General features: G+C 38.1%; 1 protein-coding gene and 1 pseudogene across 1 annotated transcript in view; one reads left to right on the top strand and one right to left on the bottom strand.

Annotated features, from left to right (window-relative positions):
- The window catches only part of COPB2 (COPI coat complex subunit beta 2), a 32,251-nt gene extending 14,292 nt beyond the window's left edge, over window positions 1-17,959 (bottom strand). Inside the window, exons 1-9 of the mRNA XM_055295254.2 lie at window positions 17,754-17,959; window positions 11,637-11,774; window positions 7,433-7,519; window positions 7,100-7,226; window positions 6,092-6,240; window positions 3,523-3,669; window positions 2,545-2,644; window positions 1,741-1,883; window positions 1,289-1,488 (exon numbers count right to left, since the gene is read on the bottom strand). Coding sequence (XP_055151229.1) covers window positions 1,289-1,488; window positions 1,741-1,883; window positions 2,545-2,644; window positions 3,523-3,669; window positions 6,092-6,240; window positions 7,100-7,226; window positions 7,433-7,519; window positions 11,637-11,774; window positions 17,754-17,756 — 1,094 coding nt within the window. The 5' untranslated portion in view covers window positions 17,757-17,959. The remainder of the gene's footprint in view (window positions 1-1,288; window positions 1,489-1,740; window positions 1,884-2,544; window positions 2,645-3,522; window positions 3,670-6,091; window positions 6,241-7,099; window positions 7,227-7,432; window positions 7,520-11,636; window positions 11,775-17,753) is intronic.
- On the top strand, window positions 16,508-16,577 carry LOC129492396 (uncharacterized; annotated as a pseudogene).
- Window positions 17,960-18,179: the final 220 nt, after the last annotated feature.

Here is an 18,179-nt window from a genome sequence, read left to right as displayed (position 1 = left end):
TAATAACAAATGTTATTTTAGTTCATTATTACAATTTAACATCTTTTAAAAGTTATACATTTCTTTGAATACAAAGTTACAAAAATTCTATCCAACAAATTAAAAAGGAAATTATGAATATAGCATTACTGCTGAAATGTTATTGGAATGGCCTTCTCATAAATAAAGGCCACTGGAGACAAGAAGGTGAGAATGGCTGGAGATGCAAAGGAGGAGGATTCCAATTATTCAACCAGTATTTGTGGAGCACCAAGATGCCTGGAACTTTGCTCATGACATTTATACCACAGGAAGGCACTCGATTATCACAAAGACTATCTTCATTTTAAAGCGGATCATTCAAATGAATAAAAATATCTCACTCCAGGTTTTAAAGACTGTTAAATTCAGCAAAATACAGAGGATATTTTAACATTTAAATAATGAGAAAAACAGAATGCTGCAGTCAACTAAACTTTTCCCAATGGACATAAAACAACTATCTTTAAAGTTGTTTATAACACTGTAAAGGCTGGTATCAAAGACTGCCAAAGGCAAAACTTACAGCCAAGAATGTTTTATGATATTAAGGGAAATATGCATAATGCATTCTTAACCTTCATAAGACAATTATATTACCAATGATTATGGATACCATTTACTGAACTAGGTGGCATACTTGGTTTATATCTTTTGTCTTTTTCAATACTCAGCACAGCATTATAAGATGCCCAGACCTGCTGTAAAATAATTTTAAAGCTCCACAGGTTTAGACTTCACTGTGCTAGAAACTCTTCTCTCACAAGATGTTTGGTGACTTATAAATCTTAAGGGAGAAATTCAACTGACAGTTCAAATTACAAATAAGAAACATAATTATTATCAATCCCAAAACTTTTTCAAAAGACACATATCTCAGAGTCAGGTTTTCTTCTTGAAAGAGCAATGAGTCAGCAAGCATTTAGAGAGGGCACCTACTAAGTCTCAGCATAAGACATACTCCTTGTCCTCAAAGGAGCACACAAGAACACAAACTCAATGCATGTGAAATAACAGGAAACAGTACTATTTAACTATTCAAAATTGTGTGGTATAGAACAAGGCCAGACGGGAAACATGCTCCATCTTTTGTGCCAACTTGATCAAGTGGCATGGCTGCCTGCAGCTGTGTTGAGGATTGTGAGGCCAGGGCAAAAGCACATTGAGGAATGATTAGAGATGCCAACCACAGGGCAGGAGTGGACTGTGGATCTGCAAACCTGTTCTAACATACACAGAAGCTGAGGGACAAATTTTGGTGATGGCTTACCGCCCATTAGGATTGTGCTGAATAGTCTGAGGGTATATTTCACAACTGCCCATATCCTTTACTGCCAGTGGCAATCTTTCACCATCTTTAATTTCAGCATCTCCCATTGCTTTTAGGTTGGCCTGCTGGACTTCTGAATGCTTGGCCCAAATTATCTTTCCATTGGCATCCATGGACATGGCAGGTTCCTCCCGACCAAGCTGAAAGAAAGAAAAATAGCTCTCAGCAATGAAAAGGAAAATGAATAAAACCAAAACAAAACAGATTTTTTTTTCACCTAACAGAGAGCTCCATTTCCTTTCTTCCACTTTAAATCTTCATTGCTTAATGTCTAGTGCTTAATGAAAGAAGTGCCAGTTTTACAAAACTGATTACTTGGAAGATGACAGTACTAAAATACAAAGAAAATGGTTTTGCCTATGTCCACCTACTGAGGGGGATAGTATAATTACCTTAACAATGATGCTCCCTTCATCATAGCCCAAAGCGACATTGTTTGACCCTCTTAGACTGGCCACGCACCACACCCTCTCCATTCCATAATTCAGTGTGCTCTCAAGCCGGTAGGTGCTTGAATGCCAAATACGTACTGTTCCTAAAAGAACAATGTAAATACTCCCTTTTGATACGAACATCCGACAATAAACTGTGTCAGGTGAAAGAGACCCATAGAAGTCTTTCTATTCAAATAGGTAACACTTCCTGGCAGCTTAATGACCAATTTTTTTATCTACTGTCTTTAAATGATTTTTAAAAGCAACATAAACATAACACATAACGTGTAAGAAACAAAAACTAAGAATTATGATTTTAAACATGAAACAATAACAGGATTTCCTGGGTAAAGTGTTTCCTATGTGCCAGATGCTTTCTACCCACGATTTCTTCTCACTATAATTCTATGAAGCAGATATATATGTTTCCACTTCATAATTTGCCCAAACCCACATTCATGACATAACAGAGCCTGATTTTGAACCCAGGTTTGTTTGACTCCAAAGCACATGCTTTTTCAGTTTTTCTTTAGGACAGCTGATGGTCCTCTTATTTAAGTGACAGAATCAAAATACATGAGAATGATGATGATGATGATGATGAAAACAATGCCCCTTTACTCTTTTATAGCTTAAGTCTAGTACTTTAATAAAAATATCAAAATCCTTGGAAACCTCCAATTATAATGCAGAGACATTACTTGCTTTAAATGCCCACTGAGTAGTTACCAGCATAGGAATAAACATACCCTTCTAACTTACCATCTTCTGAACCTGTGATAATGATTGGCAACTCAGGATGAAAGCTGGCACAAGACACATTTTGGGCATGTCCTTCCAGTGTCTGCACACATGTTTTATTCTGTAATTAAGACATAGAAAACATTTTTTATTAATGAAAAACATGTAACCAGCCCACCCTTAATTTTCTCAATGTACAGATACATTATAAATGATAGTAGTCATGAAAATCTAAATAATATCCAATACAGAAATTTTTGAAATAGGATGATCTTGTTGTATATATGAATATTTTATCTAATTACTTTGTAAAATAAACGTAAATGTAACTATCATATTTAAAGAAGGGGAAAAAACCCAAGAAGGCTTTCGTCTGAATATTATTCCCCCAAATTCTCAGGATAATAGATTTTCCCCTTAAAACTTACACCTACCATCACTGGCTAAGTACACAGTGCTGCTTTAGCCTTTAATATTTTTATTCTGGATTTAAGCACAAATCTGAAAATGTTTCAAGGAAAAACTGACTTTCTAGGCCTCATTTTATTAATTGCTTATGGGAACTTTTGATGTGGAAAACAAAAATATCAAAATATAAGAAAATCTTAGAGATAGGAAGCATGTTAACAAGAATTCATAACTAGGTTTACAAGAGTACAGTTTGGCAAAATGGTTGGTAATTGTTGATCTGCTAGCTTACAAAAATGAATAGAAGTCTATCAATGAAGATTATGGAGGATAATTCAACATTAAAATGTTAAAATTTCTAAATGCAATTATGAAATGAAATATGAACATGTTGGTACTTTATTTTTAAACTCTTGATATGCATTGTTTTCATTTTTATGGAGAATTCTGGAAACACAGTTTAGGTGCAAATACTGATCTCTTAAGTTATTATGCTGTGAACAGATTGCCATAACCCAAGTCTTAACTGTCCTATAAGAAATAGTAAGAAACATATCTAACATATGGAAGGAAGGTTATGAAAAACTGTACCTGATAATCCCATATTTTAACAAGACGGTCATCTGCACCTGAAATGAGGTATGGCTTGTCCCCACCACTGTAGTAATCAATGCAATTCACGCCTTTCTCATGTCCTTCCAAAGTGAAGTTTGGTGATGAAGAGCCCAACTGCCACACCTGCAGAGAGAAACAGCATCTGCCAGTCAATATGGGGCCTTGCTTTTCAAAAGGCAAATCCACCATATTTCTGACACATTATGTAAAATGCTAAAGCCCAGGAGAGAAGAGCTATCAAATTTTATTTTTTATCCTGTTTGGTTTTTGTTCTTTCTCATTTTACTTGAATTTTCAGGGAGCGAAATCACTATGGCGTTCTTTAAAAGAAGTGCCAATTTCCAGGCTTTATCTCCAGAGATTGTAATTCAGTCAATCCACAGTGATGCCCAGGAATCTAGATGTTATGAAATTATTTTATTATAGATTTAATATACAGCTCATGAAAGTAGATTTAGTAAGATATATTAAAAGTGGCTGGGTGTGGTGGCTCACACCTGTAATCCCAGCACTTTAGGAGGCTGAGATGGAAGTTATCACTTGAGCCCAAGAGCTCAAGACCAATCTGGACAACACAGCAAGACCTTGTCTCTACAAAAAAGTGAAAAGTAAGAAATTAGCTGGGCGTGAAGGCACACGCATGTAGTCCTAACAACTCAGGAGGCTGAGGCAGGAGGATCGCTTTAGCCCAGAAGTTTGAGGTTATAGTGAGCTGTGATCATGCCACTGCACTCCAGCCTAGGCAACACAGACCGTAACTCAAAAATAAATAAATAAATAAATAAAGGCATATTAAAAGGAGAAAATTACTGCCTAATTAAAAATTTAAAGTGTAGAAAATTGTTAAAAATTACCACAGCACAGAATTAAGCTTTATCTTTACAAATATTTACTGAGTGCCTACTATATGGGAGGCCCTGTGGGGAGTATAAACGTGTAACAAATGTTTATCAATTACTGTACAAAATAAACTTTATTGGAACTGAAGATAAGACAATTATTGTTTTCAAGATAAACCTAAATTAGTAAAAAAAAGTTTACAACTAATTTCAAAGTTGATCTATGTCAAAAGCAAGGATAATCCAATCAAAGGCAAAATAGCTAAGGTCAAAACCCTAAGATATTCAAACACGACTAACAGTGTTTTATATAGGTGAAAGCAAACATGTAAGCAAAAGTTAATTTAAGTCAATGCATATGGAAATATTTTATTTATTTATTTATTTATTTATTTATTTATTTGTTTGTTTGTTTTTTTGAGATGGAGTCTTGCTCTGTCCCCCAGGCTGGAGCACAGTGGCGCAATCTCGGCTCACTGCAAGCTCTGCCTCCCAGGTTCATGCCATTCTCCTGCCTCAGCCTCCTGAGTAGCTGGGGCTACAGGCGCCCGCCACTACACCCCACTAATTTTTTTGTATTTTTAGTAGAGACGGAGTTTCACCATGTTAGCCAGGATGGTCTCGATCTCCTGACCTTGTGATCCACCTGCCTTGGTCTCCCAAAGTGCTGGGATTACAGGTGTGAGCCACCGTGCCTGGCATGGAAATATTTTAAATATTATGATAAAAAAAAAGCATGATTGCCCTCACTGCAACATGTATTAAGCATCTAGGTCAGGTAAGGCACTTTGCTGTTTGCTACTGAATGTTTGGGGAAAGGGAGTGACATCTAGTTTCTATCCCCCAAATCCAGTATTTCAGGGGATAAAGATTTCCAAAAACGTGTAATTATAATTCAATCTAAGAAAGGCTGAAACAGAGGCAAAAAGCAACGGAAGAAATGGGATAAGCATAACTGGCTCTGTCTAGAGGTGAAGTGGATGTCTGACAAGAGGTTCTCAAGAGTAAATATTTGTGCTAAACCTTAAAAGCTGAGTAATTCTCCAGAGGAAAATAAATGAAAACAGGAAAATAAAGAGAAGTGCAGGCAGACGGAACAGTTCAATGAAGTAAGGTTTTGTGAACATAGCCACTCTAGAGGATGGTGAATAGACCAGGGTTTTAGGAGATGTCACATAATATTAGCCCAGGCTAGTCCTGGAAATCCTTGTATTCCACACTAAGGCATTTGGACTTTATCCTTAGATCAGGAACTGACAAGATGCAATCTATGTTTCAGAAAGATAACAGACAGCAGTGTGGTGAAATGGAGTAAGAAAGAGAGAACAGAGGCATATGGAATTTAAATGTAAAATAGATGAACGATGAGCAGAAGTCAACAATGAATACTAAAAGGAGAGGACAGTGGTATCCTAAAAAGATACTGGCATTTTTCTTATTCTGGGTTTCCAAAGGCCAAAAAATTTTTATAACATGCTGCTTCCACACAGAAAAACACTCCTCATTAAGAGCACTGAGTTGCCACAATATTTTTCTAAACAGAACATGTCGTTTGGATTAAAGTGAGAAATCCTATTTTGACTTCAAAACAGGCTTTTGAGAAAAACTTTTAAGATGGGTAAATTTCTGGCCAGTCAACAGTAAAACACCTAAGGCAAGTATAGTTCACTAATAATGATAACTGACACAAAATGTGGATGCCCTACCTTGATAGTCCTGTCCAAAGAGGCACTGGCAAACTGATTGTTATCTTTGGGGTTGATCACAATCTGCATAACATAATGGGTGTGTCCTTCAAACACTTGTGAGCAAGACCATTTTTTATCCCAGTCCCAGAGCTTAATAAGCATGTCATCTAGGCCAAAAGAAAGTCTCAAGTTAGTTGTAGTTTCTATTTTTTCACTTCATAACTAAGACACGGCCTTTAGAAGAAGCAAACCTAACACAAACCACATAATCCATGACTTACAGAAATAGAATCAAAACCAAATAGAGTTTTCAAAATGCTTATTTATCTTAAAAATAAATTTAACTCTCTACAGAAAAGTGGAGATAAAATAAATAAAATAGATTAGAAATAGAAAATATAAAAATTCTGTGAAAAAACTTAAAAATTCAGTGGGCATTAAAGAATGGCCAAAGAGTAATATAAGTTTGATTAGAATCTAAGCATGACTGAATAGTGATAGCAATGACTATGTAGAGAACAAGCATTTGCCCTCACAAGATTGGTTTCTAAAAAGTTTTTAATTACTTCTCAATTTTTAATTTAAAGACATTTCAAAGAGCTATTACTAATTCAGTGCTACTTCTTTTTCCAGTCCTCCAAGAGGTCTACTATTTATACACAATACCAAGGAGCAAACTAGTTTGAATATAAAGATTGAACTGAGTAGGGTCTATGGCAATCTGCCAAAAACTCACTCGTCAACATGTAAATGACCTTTCTGTTCAGCAGATGTTCAAACATCTAGACTTGTAGGTCTTCTCTGACAGGAATTGGAGCAATCATTACACAAATCCTAAGTACAGTTGATATTTCATTAAAGTACAAACACAAGCAGCATCAACAGCACAGTAATGGATCTAAATAGTTTAAAGGCTGCTTGGAATTAGAATTCTATTTGTAACAGCAGTTAAAGCATAGCATGTCTCAGTGAATGAAAATGAATTACCCAAAGAGACGCACATAACCAAAAAAGGTCATCTCTTACCACTGCTAGTTAGAATGAAAGGCTGGGTTGGGTGAACAGCAATACAGCGAATGTAGTCTGAGTGTGCTTCAAACATATGAACTCTCTCCAGAGTATTGTAATTGAACACTCTAATCTGCATGTCATCCTAGAAACAGAAATTTTAAAACCATCATCCCTGTTATCAAGTAAATTATACAAAAAAACTATATCACAGGCTCAAGGAATAAAGTCTATGCTTCAAAACATTGCTGCAATTAACAAAACAAATCGGGAATCAAAATCCTGCAACAAATTTACATAATCATTGACCAATTCAGAAAATGGGAATAGAGATTCATATTAATTACTTACCGCTCCTGTCACAACCCAATTCTTCCTTGCAACAAACTTTGCAGCTCGAACAGGAAGATCACATACTTCAAATGTCTTCACCAGTGTCTTTAAAATGTAACAAGAATACACAAATTGAGCTATAAGAAAATAACCATAAAATCTACTCTGTTATATTTCAAACATCCAATTTTTAAGATCACTTCTCATTTTAATATATTCTCAGGCTAAAATATAAAAGCTCAACATTCAAATTTTTAATAAAGACCAACTATCTTTTAATAGATTCAAAACTACAACACTTTTTAAAAGATAAAACAAATATCCACAAGATGGTATTCCAGATCCTCTGTGCTCCAGCACTTCCCTCCCTTTTCCAGCTTCACCTTTGGCTACTCCCAGCCTCACCTCTGCTCTTGTTCTCTCTGCCTTGAAAATCCACCCATGGAAACTTGTACTTCCCTTTCATAATGTAGCACCTCATAATTATGTTTAGTGCCAATCTTTCCTGCTAAGCTCTCCAAAGGCAGGAATATTTTTCACACTGTATAGGCAGAGGCTAGAACAGTGGCTGGCACACAATTAGTGTGTAATAAGTATTTGTTGAATGAATTAGCTCTTAGTTTCTTTTTCTTTTTCTTTCTTTTTTTTTTTGAGACAGTCTCACTCTGTCACACAGGCTGAAGTGCAGTACAGTGGCACAATCTTGGCTCACTGCAACCTCCATCTCCCAGGTTCAAGTGATTCTCATGCTTCAGTTACCCAAGTAGCTGGGATTACAGGTGTGCGCCACCATGCCAAGCAAATTTTTGTATTTTTCATACAGACGGGGTTTCACCATGTTGGCCAGGGTGGCCTCGAACTCCTGGCCTCAAGTGATCCACCCGTCTCAGCCTCCCAAGTGCTGGGATTACAGGCGTGAGCCACTGCACCTAGTCAGTCTTTTTGAAATTGAAACCCATAAAAGTGACTCATGAATAAGGTACGATTCTTTTGCATGCTTTAGCAATATGATTCCATACAAATGTTATTATTTCTTTTTAATAAAATATGAAAACACAGTGACTTATATGTTCCTCCGAGCTGCTCAGAATGGAATTATACACATAGGATAAAGGTAGAGACCCTCCTAGAAAGAGCAGAGATAATGGTACCTCTTTGTTCTCCTTCTTTGATGCCTGTTCTTAAAAGTCTGAAAGTCAAACTATCATTTTCCAATCCTTTTTTGTATCAGAGAGCAAAAATGAAATAACTAAGAAACACAATATAATCTTACTGATTGATTAACCATGTGCACTAAAAAAGTAATAGGGACCGGTTCATAAGAACTGTCCTACTCTGACTTTTCAAGCCAGAGTTCAAAGATTCTTTAGACAAAGGCTGAATGAGTAGGCACTTCAACTCCAACCTGTAGAATCACTACCAGCTGACTATGATACAGACACTGAGAGTAGACAGAACATGCAATCTATAACATGGCAGAAAAATCCACAAAAGCTCACGAGGAGCCAACAAATCCAGGGATCTGCTGAGCAGTAAAAATAAAGCAGCTGCAGAACAAATAGCCAAGGTTCAACGCCATGTTAAGGGCTATGACTGATGCAAATAAAGAGTAAGAAAAGCTACACACGCAATACATACAAATACTCAACGTAGATTAGGAAAGCATAACTAATGACTAATACTTATATGGTACTTTATAGGTTTCATACACAATTTTATCTAATTTTATTTTATCTTTTTGACAATCCTGTGATGTAGGCAAGGCAATAATATCATCTCCACTTTAGATAAATAAAGAGGCTCAGCATGGTTAAAAGGCTTGCCTATATAATTTAATCAGCAAGTTGGCTTCAAATCCTAAAATACTATGTTTTTTAAACCACTCCATGTACCACCTGAAAGAATATATAGTATCTCCTTATTTGAAATTCAAGTACATCTAAAAACCGTTTTACTTCCAAAAACCTTTTTGTTGTTTTTTTTTTGTTTCTTTTTGAGACGGAGTCTCGGTCTGTCACCCAGGCCGGGGTGCAGTGGCGCAATCTCGGCTCACTGCAAGCTCTGCCTCCCAGGTTCATGCCATTCTCCTGCCTCAGCCTCTCCGAGTAGCTGGGACTACAGGCGCCCGCCACCACGCCCGGCTAATTTTTTTTTGTATTTTTAGTAGAGACGGAGTTTCACCGTGGTCTCGATCTCCTGACCTCGTGATCCGCCCGCCTTGGCCTCCCAAAGTGCTAGGATTACAAGCGTGAGCCACCGCGCCCGGCCCCAGAAACCTTAAGAATTTGCTCTCAATAAAGGAGTGGTAAATACTGTTGGTGATATAAACACAGGGAAAAAACAGGGAGAACCAAAGACAGATCAATCATTCAACGAAGACTTACTATCTACTAGGAGCCTGACAGTGTATCAGGTAGTGCCTCATGCACTGGACCAACAGTGGGAAATAAGATGAGGGTAATCCTTGTCCTCAAAGAACCTCCATTCTTAGAGGAAAGAAGGAAATTAAACATGAAATTACCACTGAGATGAATTATGAAAGGGGAAGCAGATGGTCCTGTCATAGGGCAGAAAAAGGTATAGAAGAGAAAAAGGAGGCAAAGTGGAAATGCCGATAAAGCAGAGATATATTACAATAAAGCCTAGAGAAAGATAAGAGAAGTACGCCTGGGCTTTAGAACATACGATGATCAAGTGATAGAGCTGAGAGATAGGTAAATGTAGTTGATAAGAGAGGAATCCCGAGGAATAATCAGAGAGAGAGGACACCAACATATCTGTTAAACATAAAATCAGAAATATTTTAAACATCTCAAGAACTAAACGGAAAGGAAAAAAAAAACCAGTTATTTGCATCAAAGCAAAAAGAATTCACAAGATAAAGATCTGAAATTGTAGAGAACACAAATACTGAACTAGTGATAAGTGAAATGCATATTATTCATTCGTTGAAGAAATAATTATTGAGCATTTACCATATGCCAGGTAATGTTATAGGTACTGAGATACAGCAGAAAACAAAATGTTAATTTGTATAAAATGTCACTGATGGACTATGATATGGTTTGGATTTGTATCCCCACCCAAATCTCATGTCGAATTGGAGGAAGGCCCTGGTGGGAGGTGATTGGATCATGGGGGTGAATTTCCCCCTTGCCATTCTCGTGATAGTGACTTCTCATGAGATCTGATGGTTTAAAAGTGTGTGGCACTTCCCACTTCGCTCTCTCTCTCCTGCCATCATGTGAAGAAGGTGCTTGCTTCCCCTTCACCTGCTGCCAAGATTTTAAGTTTCCTGAGACCTCCCAGTCATGCTTCCTGTTAAGCCTGTGGAACTGTGAGTCAATTAAACCTCTTTCCTTCATAAATTACCCAGTCTCAGGTAGTTCTTTACAGCAGTGTGAGAACAGACTAATACAGGGTATGAGTTTAGTGTACAGTCATTTCTGTTTCATTACAGTGAGTATAAAAGTATAAAGGTGTTTTTAGGTTTACTCTGGCTTTGGTTCCTTGATCCTATTTTGCCATTTTAAATTCCTCAAATGCGAATTTTACCTGGATTTCAAGAACTTAACTTTGGACGTTAAGGATAATTACTATATAAGTAGACACAACTGTATGGTATAGTGCTAACTATATGCTTTGTACTCTTAAATACAGTCTAGGAGGACTGGAAAATATGAGATAAACTAATTTGAAGGATATGTTATTTACTCAGGTGAAAGAGAATGAGTCAAGCATTTAGGCAGACAATCTGTAAGATGTGTGTATAATCAAAAGCTGACTATAAATATTTCCCTGATATAATCTATATGGCTGAGTGAAAGATTTATCTGTATATCATTAGATTGGGCATTTGGGAGAAAAATAAATTTAAAAATATCATTCTTAAGATAGAATATTCACTGAATGGAAAATTAACAAATACTTTAGCAAGTGATTCTATAATACCATCAGTTTTCTCAATTTCAAAAAAGAGCTAATACTACCTAAGTCAGAGTTGTTATATTTAAATATTGTATATAACATACCCAGGACAGTTTCTCCAACAAAACTATCCCCTCATAAATGTTAGTTCCTTCATATTTAAAATACTTTGTACCAACTTGAGAAAGCAGTTTGCATATAGCTTCTGGATTCTGTTATAGTATTTCTTCTCTTTCATTATAAACGCTGTCTAACACAGTATTTTATTTCTATTAAAGTCCTGAAAAATTCCTACCTGTGTTTCATGATTCCAAACACACACACTGCCATTGTAAAGACTTGCCAACATCCACGGCTCTGTAGGATGCAGATCCACACTCTTAACTCGATCAGATCTAGCAGTTAGCTTTCTTTTGATATCAAGTCGCAGAGGCTAAAAAGAAACATTAAAAAAATTAAATTGCTAAGCCAAATAAAATACGTTTGAGATTTTAACTAAATACAGTGCATGAATAGGCCTACAAAACAATTCAGTTACTATTTTGCTAAGCTTTTGAAACAGTTTCAAGTCTAAGCACTTATTTCTTCATTTACACATCAAAAAAATCAGAATATTTAACATTTTAAGATGTACAGCAGTGGTCTTCAAGCTTTTTGCTCTAAGGATTCCTTTATAGTCCTTAAACATTTTGAGGACCCCAAAGAGCTTTTGTTTATGTGAGTTTTAGCTATTGGCATTTTACCATGTTAAAAATTAAACCTGAGACAACTTTAAAATATTTATATATTAATTCATTTTCAAATAACAAAAATAAATCCAGTACATGTTAACTAAAATAACACGTTTTTATGAAAAATAACTATGTTTTCAAAAAAATTTGGTGAAAAGAGTGGCAATATTTTACATTTTGGCAAAACTCTTTATAATCTGAGTTAACAGAAGACAGATGGTTTCTCATTATCTGCTTCTGCCTTCAATATGTTGTGATATGTTGTTTTCGTTAATGTCTACAAAATAATGCCTGGTCTCACAGATACCTAGCTGGAAAGTGAGGAGTATCTTAATAGTTTTTTCATTACTTGAAATTCTTCGAAATTCAAGAAGTGGTAGTTTCTTAAAGGTTACTTGCAAGGTAAAATCTGAAACCATATCAATAAGCTGTTTATACTTTGTTACATTAAAATCCATTGGTTCAGTCCATACTTTGAATGCATCTTTCTCTCATGCATGTTTTTCTAACATTAAGCATCGGTCATTTGGAAAATGCTGGTTCACTGAATTATGCACATCTTCTAGATGCTAATAACATCATTATACTTTATCAAAAAAATTACACATTCACTAATTTCACCACCTACTTCAACTGATAAGCCTTTAAGCATTGGAAATCCATCAAGTTCAGTGAGTTTTTCAAAATTCGAACTTTCACTTGAAAGCTTTAATTTTATCATTGGCAACAAATACTGTCAGGGACCAGCCAATCTCTTTCAGGTTTTTAAAAAATGTCTACCAAATATTCAAGTCTGAATAAGCAGAGTTTCTCAGTCATTGTTTCAAGTAAAGCTCACAACTTAAAAATGGTACAAGTGTTTCCCCTTGCGACAACTACCATACTTCAGTATGCAGTAGAACTGCTTTATGCATACTCCCCATTTCACCACACAGAATTTAAAAGATGCATACTCAAGTGTGGAGAGGTAATAAAATTTTTACTGTTTCATCAATGACATTCTTAAGTGAAACTGACTTTTTAAAAAACTGTGTCACAATGAAGAATATACTAACAGTACAATTTGGTGTCACTTCACTAGCAGTTTTTTCTGCTACTTTTACACCATCAGTGCAAATATCAACGTTGTGAAAGGTGCCAATAGCGTCTCACTGTTAAGAAAATAATTTTAATTTGTGGACCTCCTAAAAGAGTATTAGGGACTCTTAAGGAATCGCAGACCACATTTTGAGAACCTCTAATTCATAGAATTATCTAGTAAATAAATTTACTTTTTTTTTTTTTTTGAGATGAAGTCTCGCTCTGTCGCCCAGGCTGGAGTGCAGTGGCACCGATCTCTGCTCACTGAAACCTCTGCGTCCTGGGTTCAAGCGATTCTCCTGCCTCAGCCTCCCGAGTAGCTGGGACTACAGGCGCATGCTACCATGCCCAGCTAATTTTTTGTATTTTCAGTAGAGAAGGGGTTTCACTGTGTTAGCCAGGATGGTTTCGATCTCCTGACCTTGTGATCCGCCCGCCTCGGCCTCCCAAAGTGCTAGGATTACAGGCGTGAGCTCCTGCGCCCGGCCAATAAATTTTAAATATTCGCAAATCACAATTTTGTGCCCAGGTCAACAGTGTCATATCAGGAAATATTCTGAAGAAGTGTTATGAGGTCCTAGTAACCATAAGGCATAATATTGAGTTCTTTGGAGAAAAGTGGTAGATTATCTTGGCAAAAATACTAGTAAATGCTAGGTAATGTAATATGTGATCAATAAGGGTTATATCCCTGTGCATGATGGCCTTTGGTGTCAAATGGGAACGTCTGAAATATTTTAATGGATTTAAATTACAGAAACTTAATGATAATTGGAACAATTTAAAACAAAAATAAAAACATTCTCTCAAGTCAGAAAATATGAATAGTTTATAATAGCATTTTCAAGCCAAATTCTTCCTTTGGATTACAGAATAGATAATTATTTGAATAACTATTTTCTCCATTCTCCAAAAAATGCCATTCTAGGAGCAAAGTTAATTCATTACATACAATGGTATCTTAGGGCAGTGGGCTTAATTCTCTCTAGGAGGCATGCTGAGAAAAGACTGATTTAAAATATATTTCCCCTTCAACAGGTCTTAAACACAACCTAAAAGCTCATTTGGCAAGTTGAGTTACTGTCAAATCAATAATTGCTGTGATCTTCTATGATGATCACGAATGGGACAGAAATTTAAGGTTACTTTTGAATATAAAAAGAAGATCTAGCAGAGTTAAATTCCTGAGACAAAACACCTCACAATGCTTTTACTCATCTTTTTTGGGGATTTTTATCAAATTTGGGTCATTGACTACTTCAAGTCTTGTTCTATCCACGCCTCCTTCACTTTCAGCAACAACCTTTACCTCTTACATTAAAAGATCAGAGTTCTCTGGCTCTTCTCTTCAATTTCCTCAAAAATGTTTTCACTGTCATCAGTCCCTTCCTCTCTCCAATTTTCTACTTTCTTTTTTTTTTTTTTTTGAGACAGAGTCTTGCTCTGTCGCTCAGGCTGGAGGGCAGTGGTGTGATCTCGGCTCACTGCAACCTCCACCTCCCAGGTTCAAGCGATTCTGCCTCAGCCTCCCGAGTAGCTGGGACTACAGGTGCCTGCCACCACATCCAGCTAATTTTTGTATTTTTAGAGACAGGGTTTCACCATATTGGCCAGGCTGGTCTCGAACTCCTCTCCTGACCTTGTGATCCACCCACCTCGGTCTCCCAGCTCCAATCTTCTACTTTCAAATCATCATCTTCACATTCCTTGCTAGTTCCCAAAATCAAGGCTTTTTACTTCATTTCTGAATTCTGCCCCATAAATTACTATTACAAATTTTAACTTCTTTTTAAATCTCTATGGAGTCAACAGGTATGAAGAGTCTATTATGTACCAGGCAGGAACCATGGTGAGAGTTTTCATATAAGCCAGCATATCTCACAATTTTCCTCCGGTAATGAGGAAATTGGACACTTACAAATTGTGAACATTTTACTTTAAAATATTTTAAATTATTGATTATTGAGTAAAAGTGATGCTCCATAAGTTGGGCCAAGGAACTCTGAGCAACCCCAGTAAACCTCTACACACTCCCGAAGCACAAATCTCAGTTTAAAAAAGAACAGGCAGCCAGGCGTAGTGAGTCATGCCTGTAATCTCAGCACTTTGGGAGGCCGAGGCAGGTGGATCACCTGAAGTCAGGAGTTTGAGACCAGCCTGGCCAACATGGTGAAACCCCATCTCTACTAAAAATACAAAGAAAAAAAAAAAATTAGCTGGACGTGGTAGCATGCACCTGCAGTGCCAGCTACTCAGGGGGCTGAGGCTGGAGAATCACTTGAACCTGGGAGGTGGAGGTTGCAGTGAGCCATGATTGCACCACTGCACTCCAGCCTGGGCGACAGAGTGAGATTCTGTCAGGAAGGAAGGGAGGGAGGGAGGGAGGGAGGGAGGGAGGGAGGAAGGGAGGAAGGAAGGAAGGAAGGAAGGAAGGGGCAAGGGTTCTTGTGATAATATTTCTCTAGGATGCTCACACTGTATCCTCAACTTTAAATATATCCCTCCATCTTCCAAAAGCTGGATGCATTTAGGACTCAGCTTAAATGCCACTGCCACCAGTAAGACCTTTCTGGTTACCCTAGCCTGAAGCATTCTTTCCTAGGGAATCCTATAGGATTTCATTTTAACTGTCCATGGTACACTTGTGTACACATCTTTTCTTGCTTTCTAGAGTAGATCCTCCTTAAAGCCAGGGTCATTGCTTATATATGTCTTTATCTCCAGATCACCTTACATATTTGAGTATGGGGGTTTAAGGACAGATACCATAAGACTAGAAAGCCATGATGGATTTAAATTTCAGTTCCACCACTCATTTCAGATGTGCAGTAGCGGGCAAATTTACTTAACCTCTTTCAAGTTTGACCTATGTAAAACAGGAATATTATTGTTATCTACCTCTTAGTGCTGTAAGAATTAAATTCAGAGTTAACCAGTTAGAGCAGTGCCGGACCTATAGTAACCACTTCACAAACATAAACTCTATCTCCCAGCTGCTGTGAGAATTAGGCAGCCATGTTTAGCAAAGTGCATGGCACACACTAAATATTCTATGGTAAATGTACAAATGAATAAATTCACCTTTTGTATTTTCCACAAAGGATTTAAAATATATAAAGAATGAAGGCAATATTTCATTATATAAATACACTGGTAAATGTAAAGATGGCAAAAGAAAATGAAATTAGGCAGATCCAAGAGCCTTTTCCAAAAACGTCCATTACTGCAACCACAGCAGACCCAAACTAGAGCTGGTAGTAATATGAAGTGCTCTAATTAAGAGGCTTGAGGTCTTGTTCAGGGACTGTAATCTGGGTGTCCAAGAAAGTCCACGGATGGTGCTAGCTTCAGCAGCACGTACAGAGAGATTAGCGTGGCCCCTGCGCAAGTATGACACGCAAATTCGTGAAGCGTTCCATATTTTTAATTAAACAAATTAAAAAAAAAATGAAGGTCCATGGATGGGGGGCGGTGTCTGTGAATGAATACACTAAATTTTATGCAAAAATGTTTGTTTCTCTGTGCATTTTCTCTGGGAGTATTCCTTTTTCCTCTGTTTCTAGTTCCAACTTTGCCACAATTAACCTTGCAGAAACATAATTAAAAAAAATTTTTTTAACTGAAGATGAGGGACTTAATCCCTAGTGTCTTCAAGCTCCAAAATGTTTGATTCTGTGCTTCGTAACAAGTTTTTTTTTTTTTTTTTTTGAGACGGAGTCTCGCTCTGTCCCAGGCTGGAGTGCAGTGGTGCGATCTCGGCTCACTGCAGCCTCCGCCTCCCGGGTTCAAGAGATTCTCCTGCCTCAGCCTCCCGAGTGGCTAGGACTACAGGCGCCCGCCACCACGCCCGGCTAATTTTTCTTTTTTCATTTTCAATAGAGACGTAAGATATTCTTACACTATTGTTTTCTTTCCTTATTATTATAACACTCTTCTGCAAACTAGTCTAGGGCATTTTTTAGGGTTATGGTGATAATAACAAAGTGCTCTAACAATTACTATTCTTACCAGCCACTGGATTTGCAAATGCATAAAAGCACACCAGCCAGTGTTATAAACAGCACCCCCTTCCTCCCAACCCTTCTTCTCCCCTTAGAAACCTAACAGCTGAGATATCAAAGCATTTGAAATTCCATTTTTGACTCCATATACATTTGTTTTTGGCTTCTTTGCTTGTTTATAGTTTGTAGCCAGCACACACTGTCCCCGGAATAAGCCCAACAGGAGTGTAGATTACCACCGTTTTAAAGGCAAACTTCAGTTTTACCAAAGCCTCCTACGGAGTTCAACATATTCGGCCTCTATGTTTCCCTACACCACCGATCCCGCTGCAGACTGCAGGAGCTCTGGCAAGCGCCACAAGCGCCCGGGGAGACAGAACCCCTCACTAGCAGGCATTGCCTCCCCAAATCACCCCGGTCCCCTGGGCCCCACTGCCTTCTCCCTTCCTGGAATCAAACTGGACCAAGACCCCGCAAGGCCTGAGGCGGCGGCCGCAGCGGGAGCCCAGACCACTGCTTACAGCGGCCCTCAGTCCAGAAGCTCCAGGAATCGGCAGTAACCTATGGGACCCCGCTCCCTTCTATGGGGTCTGGACCTACCATGGCTGTGTCGGTCCTATCCCGGCAACCCTCGTTTGTTACCGGCTACTCAGGCCCTGAGAGAAACCCACCGATCCACTGACCGTCAGACTGACTGACGTGGAACTTCCGGGAGCCGATTCTCGCGATAGTCAGAGGCCAGGGCCGGAGCGCCTGCGCAAACGGCGCGCAGGACCGTCCTTTTCCAAGTCCCGCCCCAGTTTCCTAGGCAACGTGGCCTTCCAGACTGCTGGTAGTGGACCTGAGGCCGCCGGGAAGGAAGGGTGTGGCCTAGACCACTGAGGGCCGTGACCTGGTGCCGCTGAGCTTGGACCCTGACCAGAAGATAGAGATTGAAAAGATGAGGAAAACGAAGTGCCTAATCCCCGCTGGACGCTAACTGCAGGGCAAGCTCCCCAGTGCTGTAGTTGTGTTTCGGAGGCCGAG

Source organism: Symphalangus syndactylus, chromosome 10, assembly GCF_028878055.3.
Source record: "Symphalangus syndactylus isolate Jambi chromosome 10, NHGRI_mSymSyn1-v2.1_pri, whole genome shotgun sequence".
Taxonomy (NCBI): domain Eukaryota; kingdom Metazoa; phylum Chordata; class Mammalia; order Primates; family Hylobatidae; genus Symphalangus; species Symphalangus syndactylus.
Note: the sequence above shows the minus strand (reverse complement) of the source record. Positions and strands in the feature narration are given on the sequence as shown.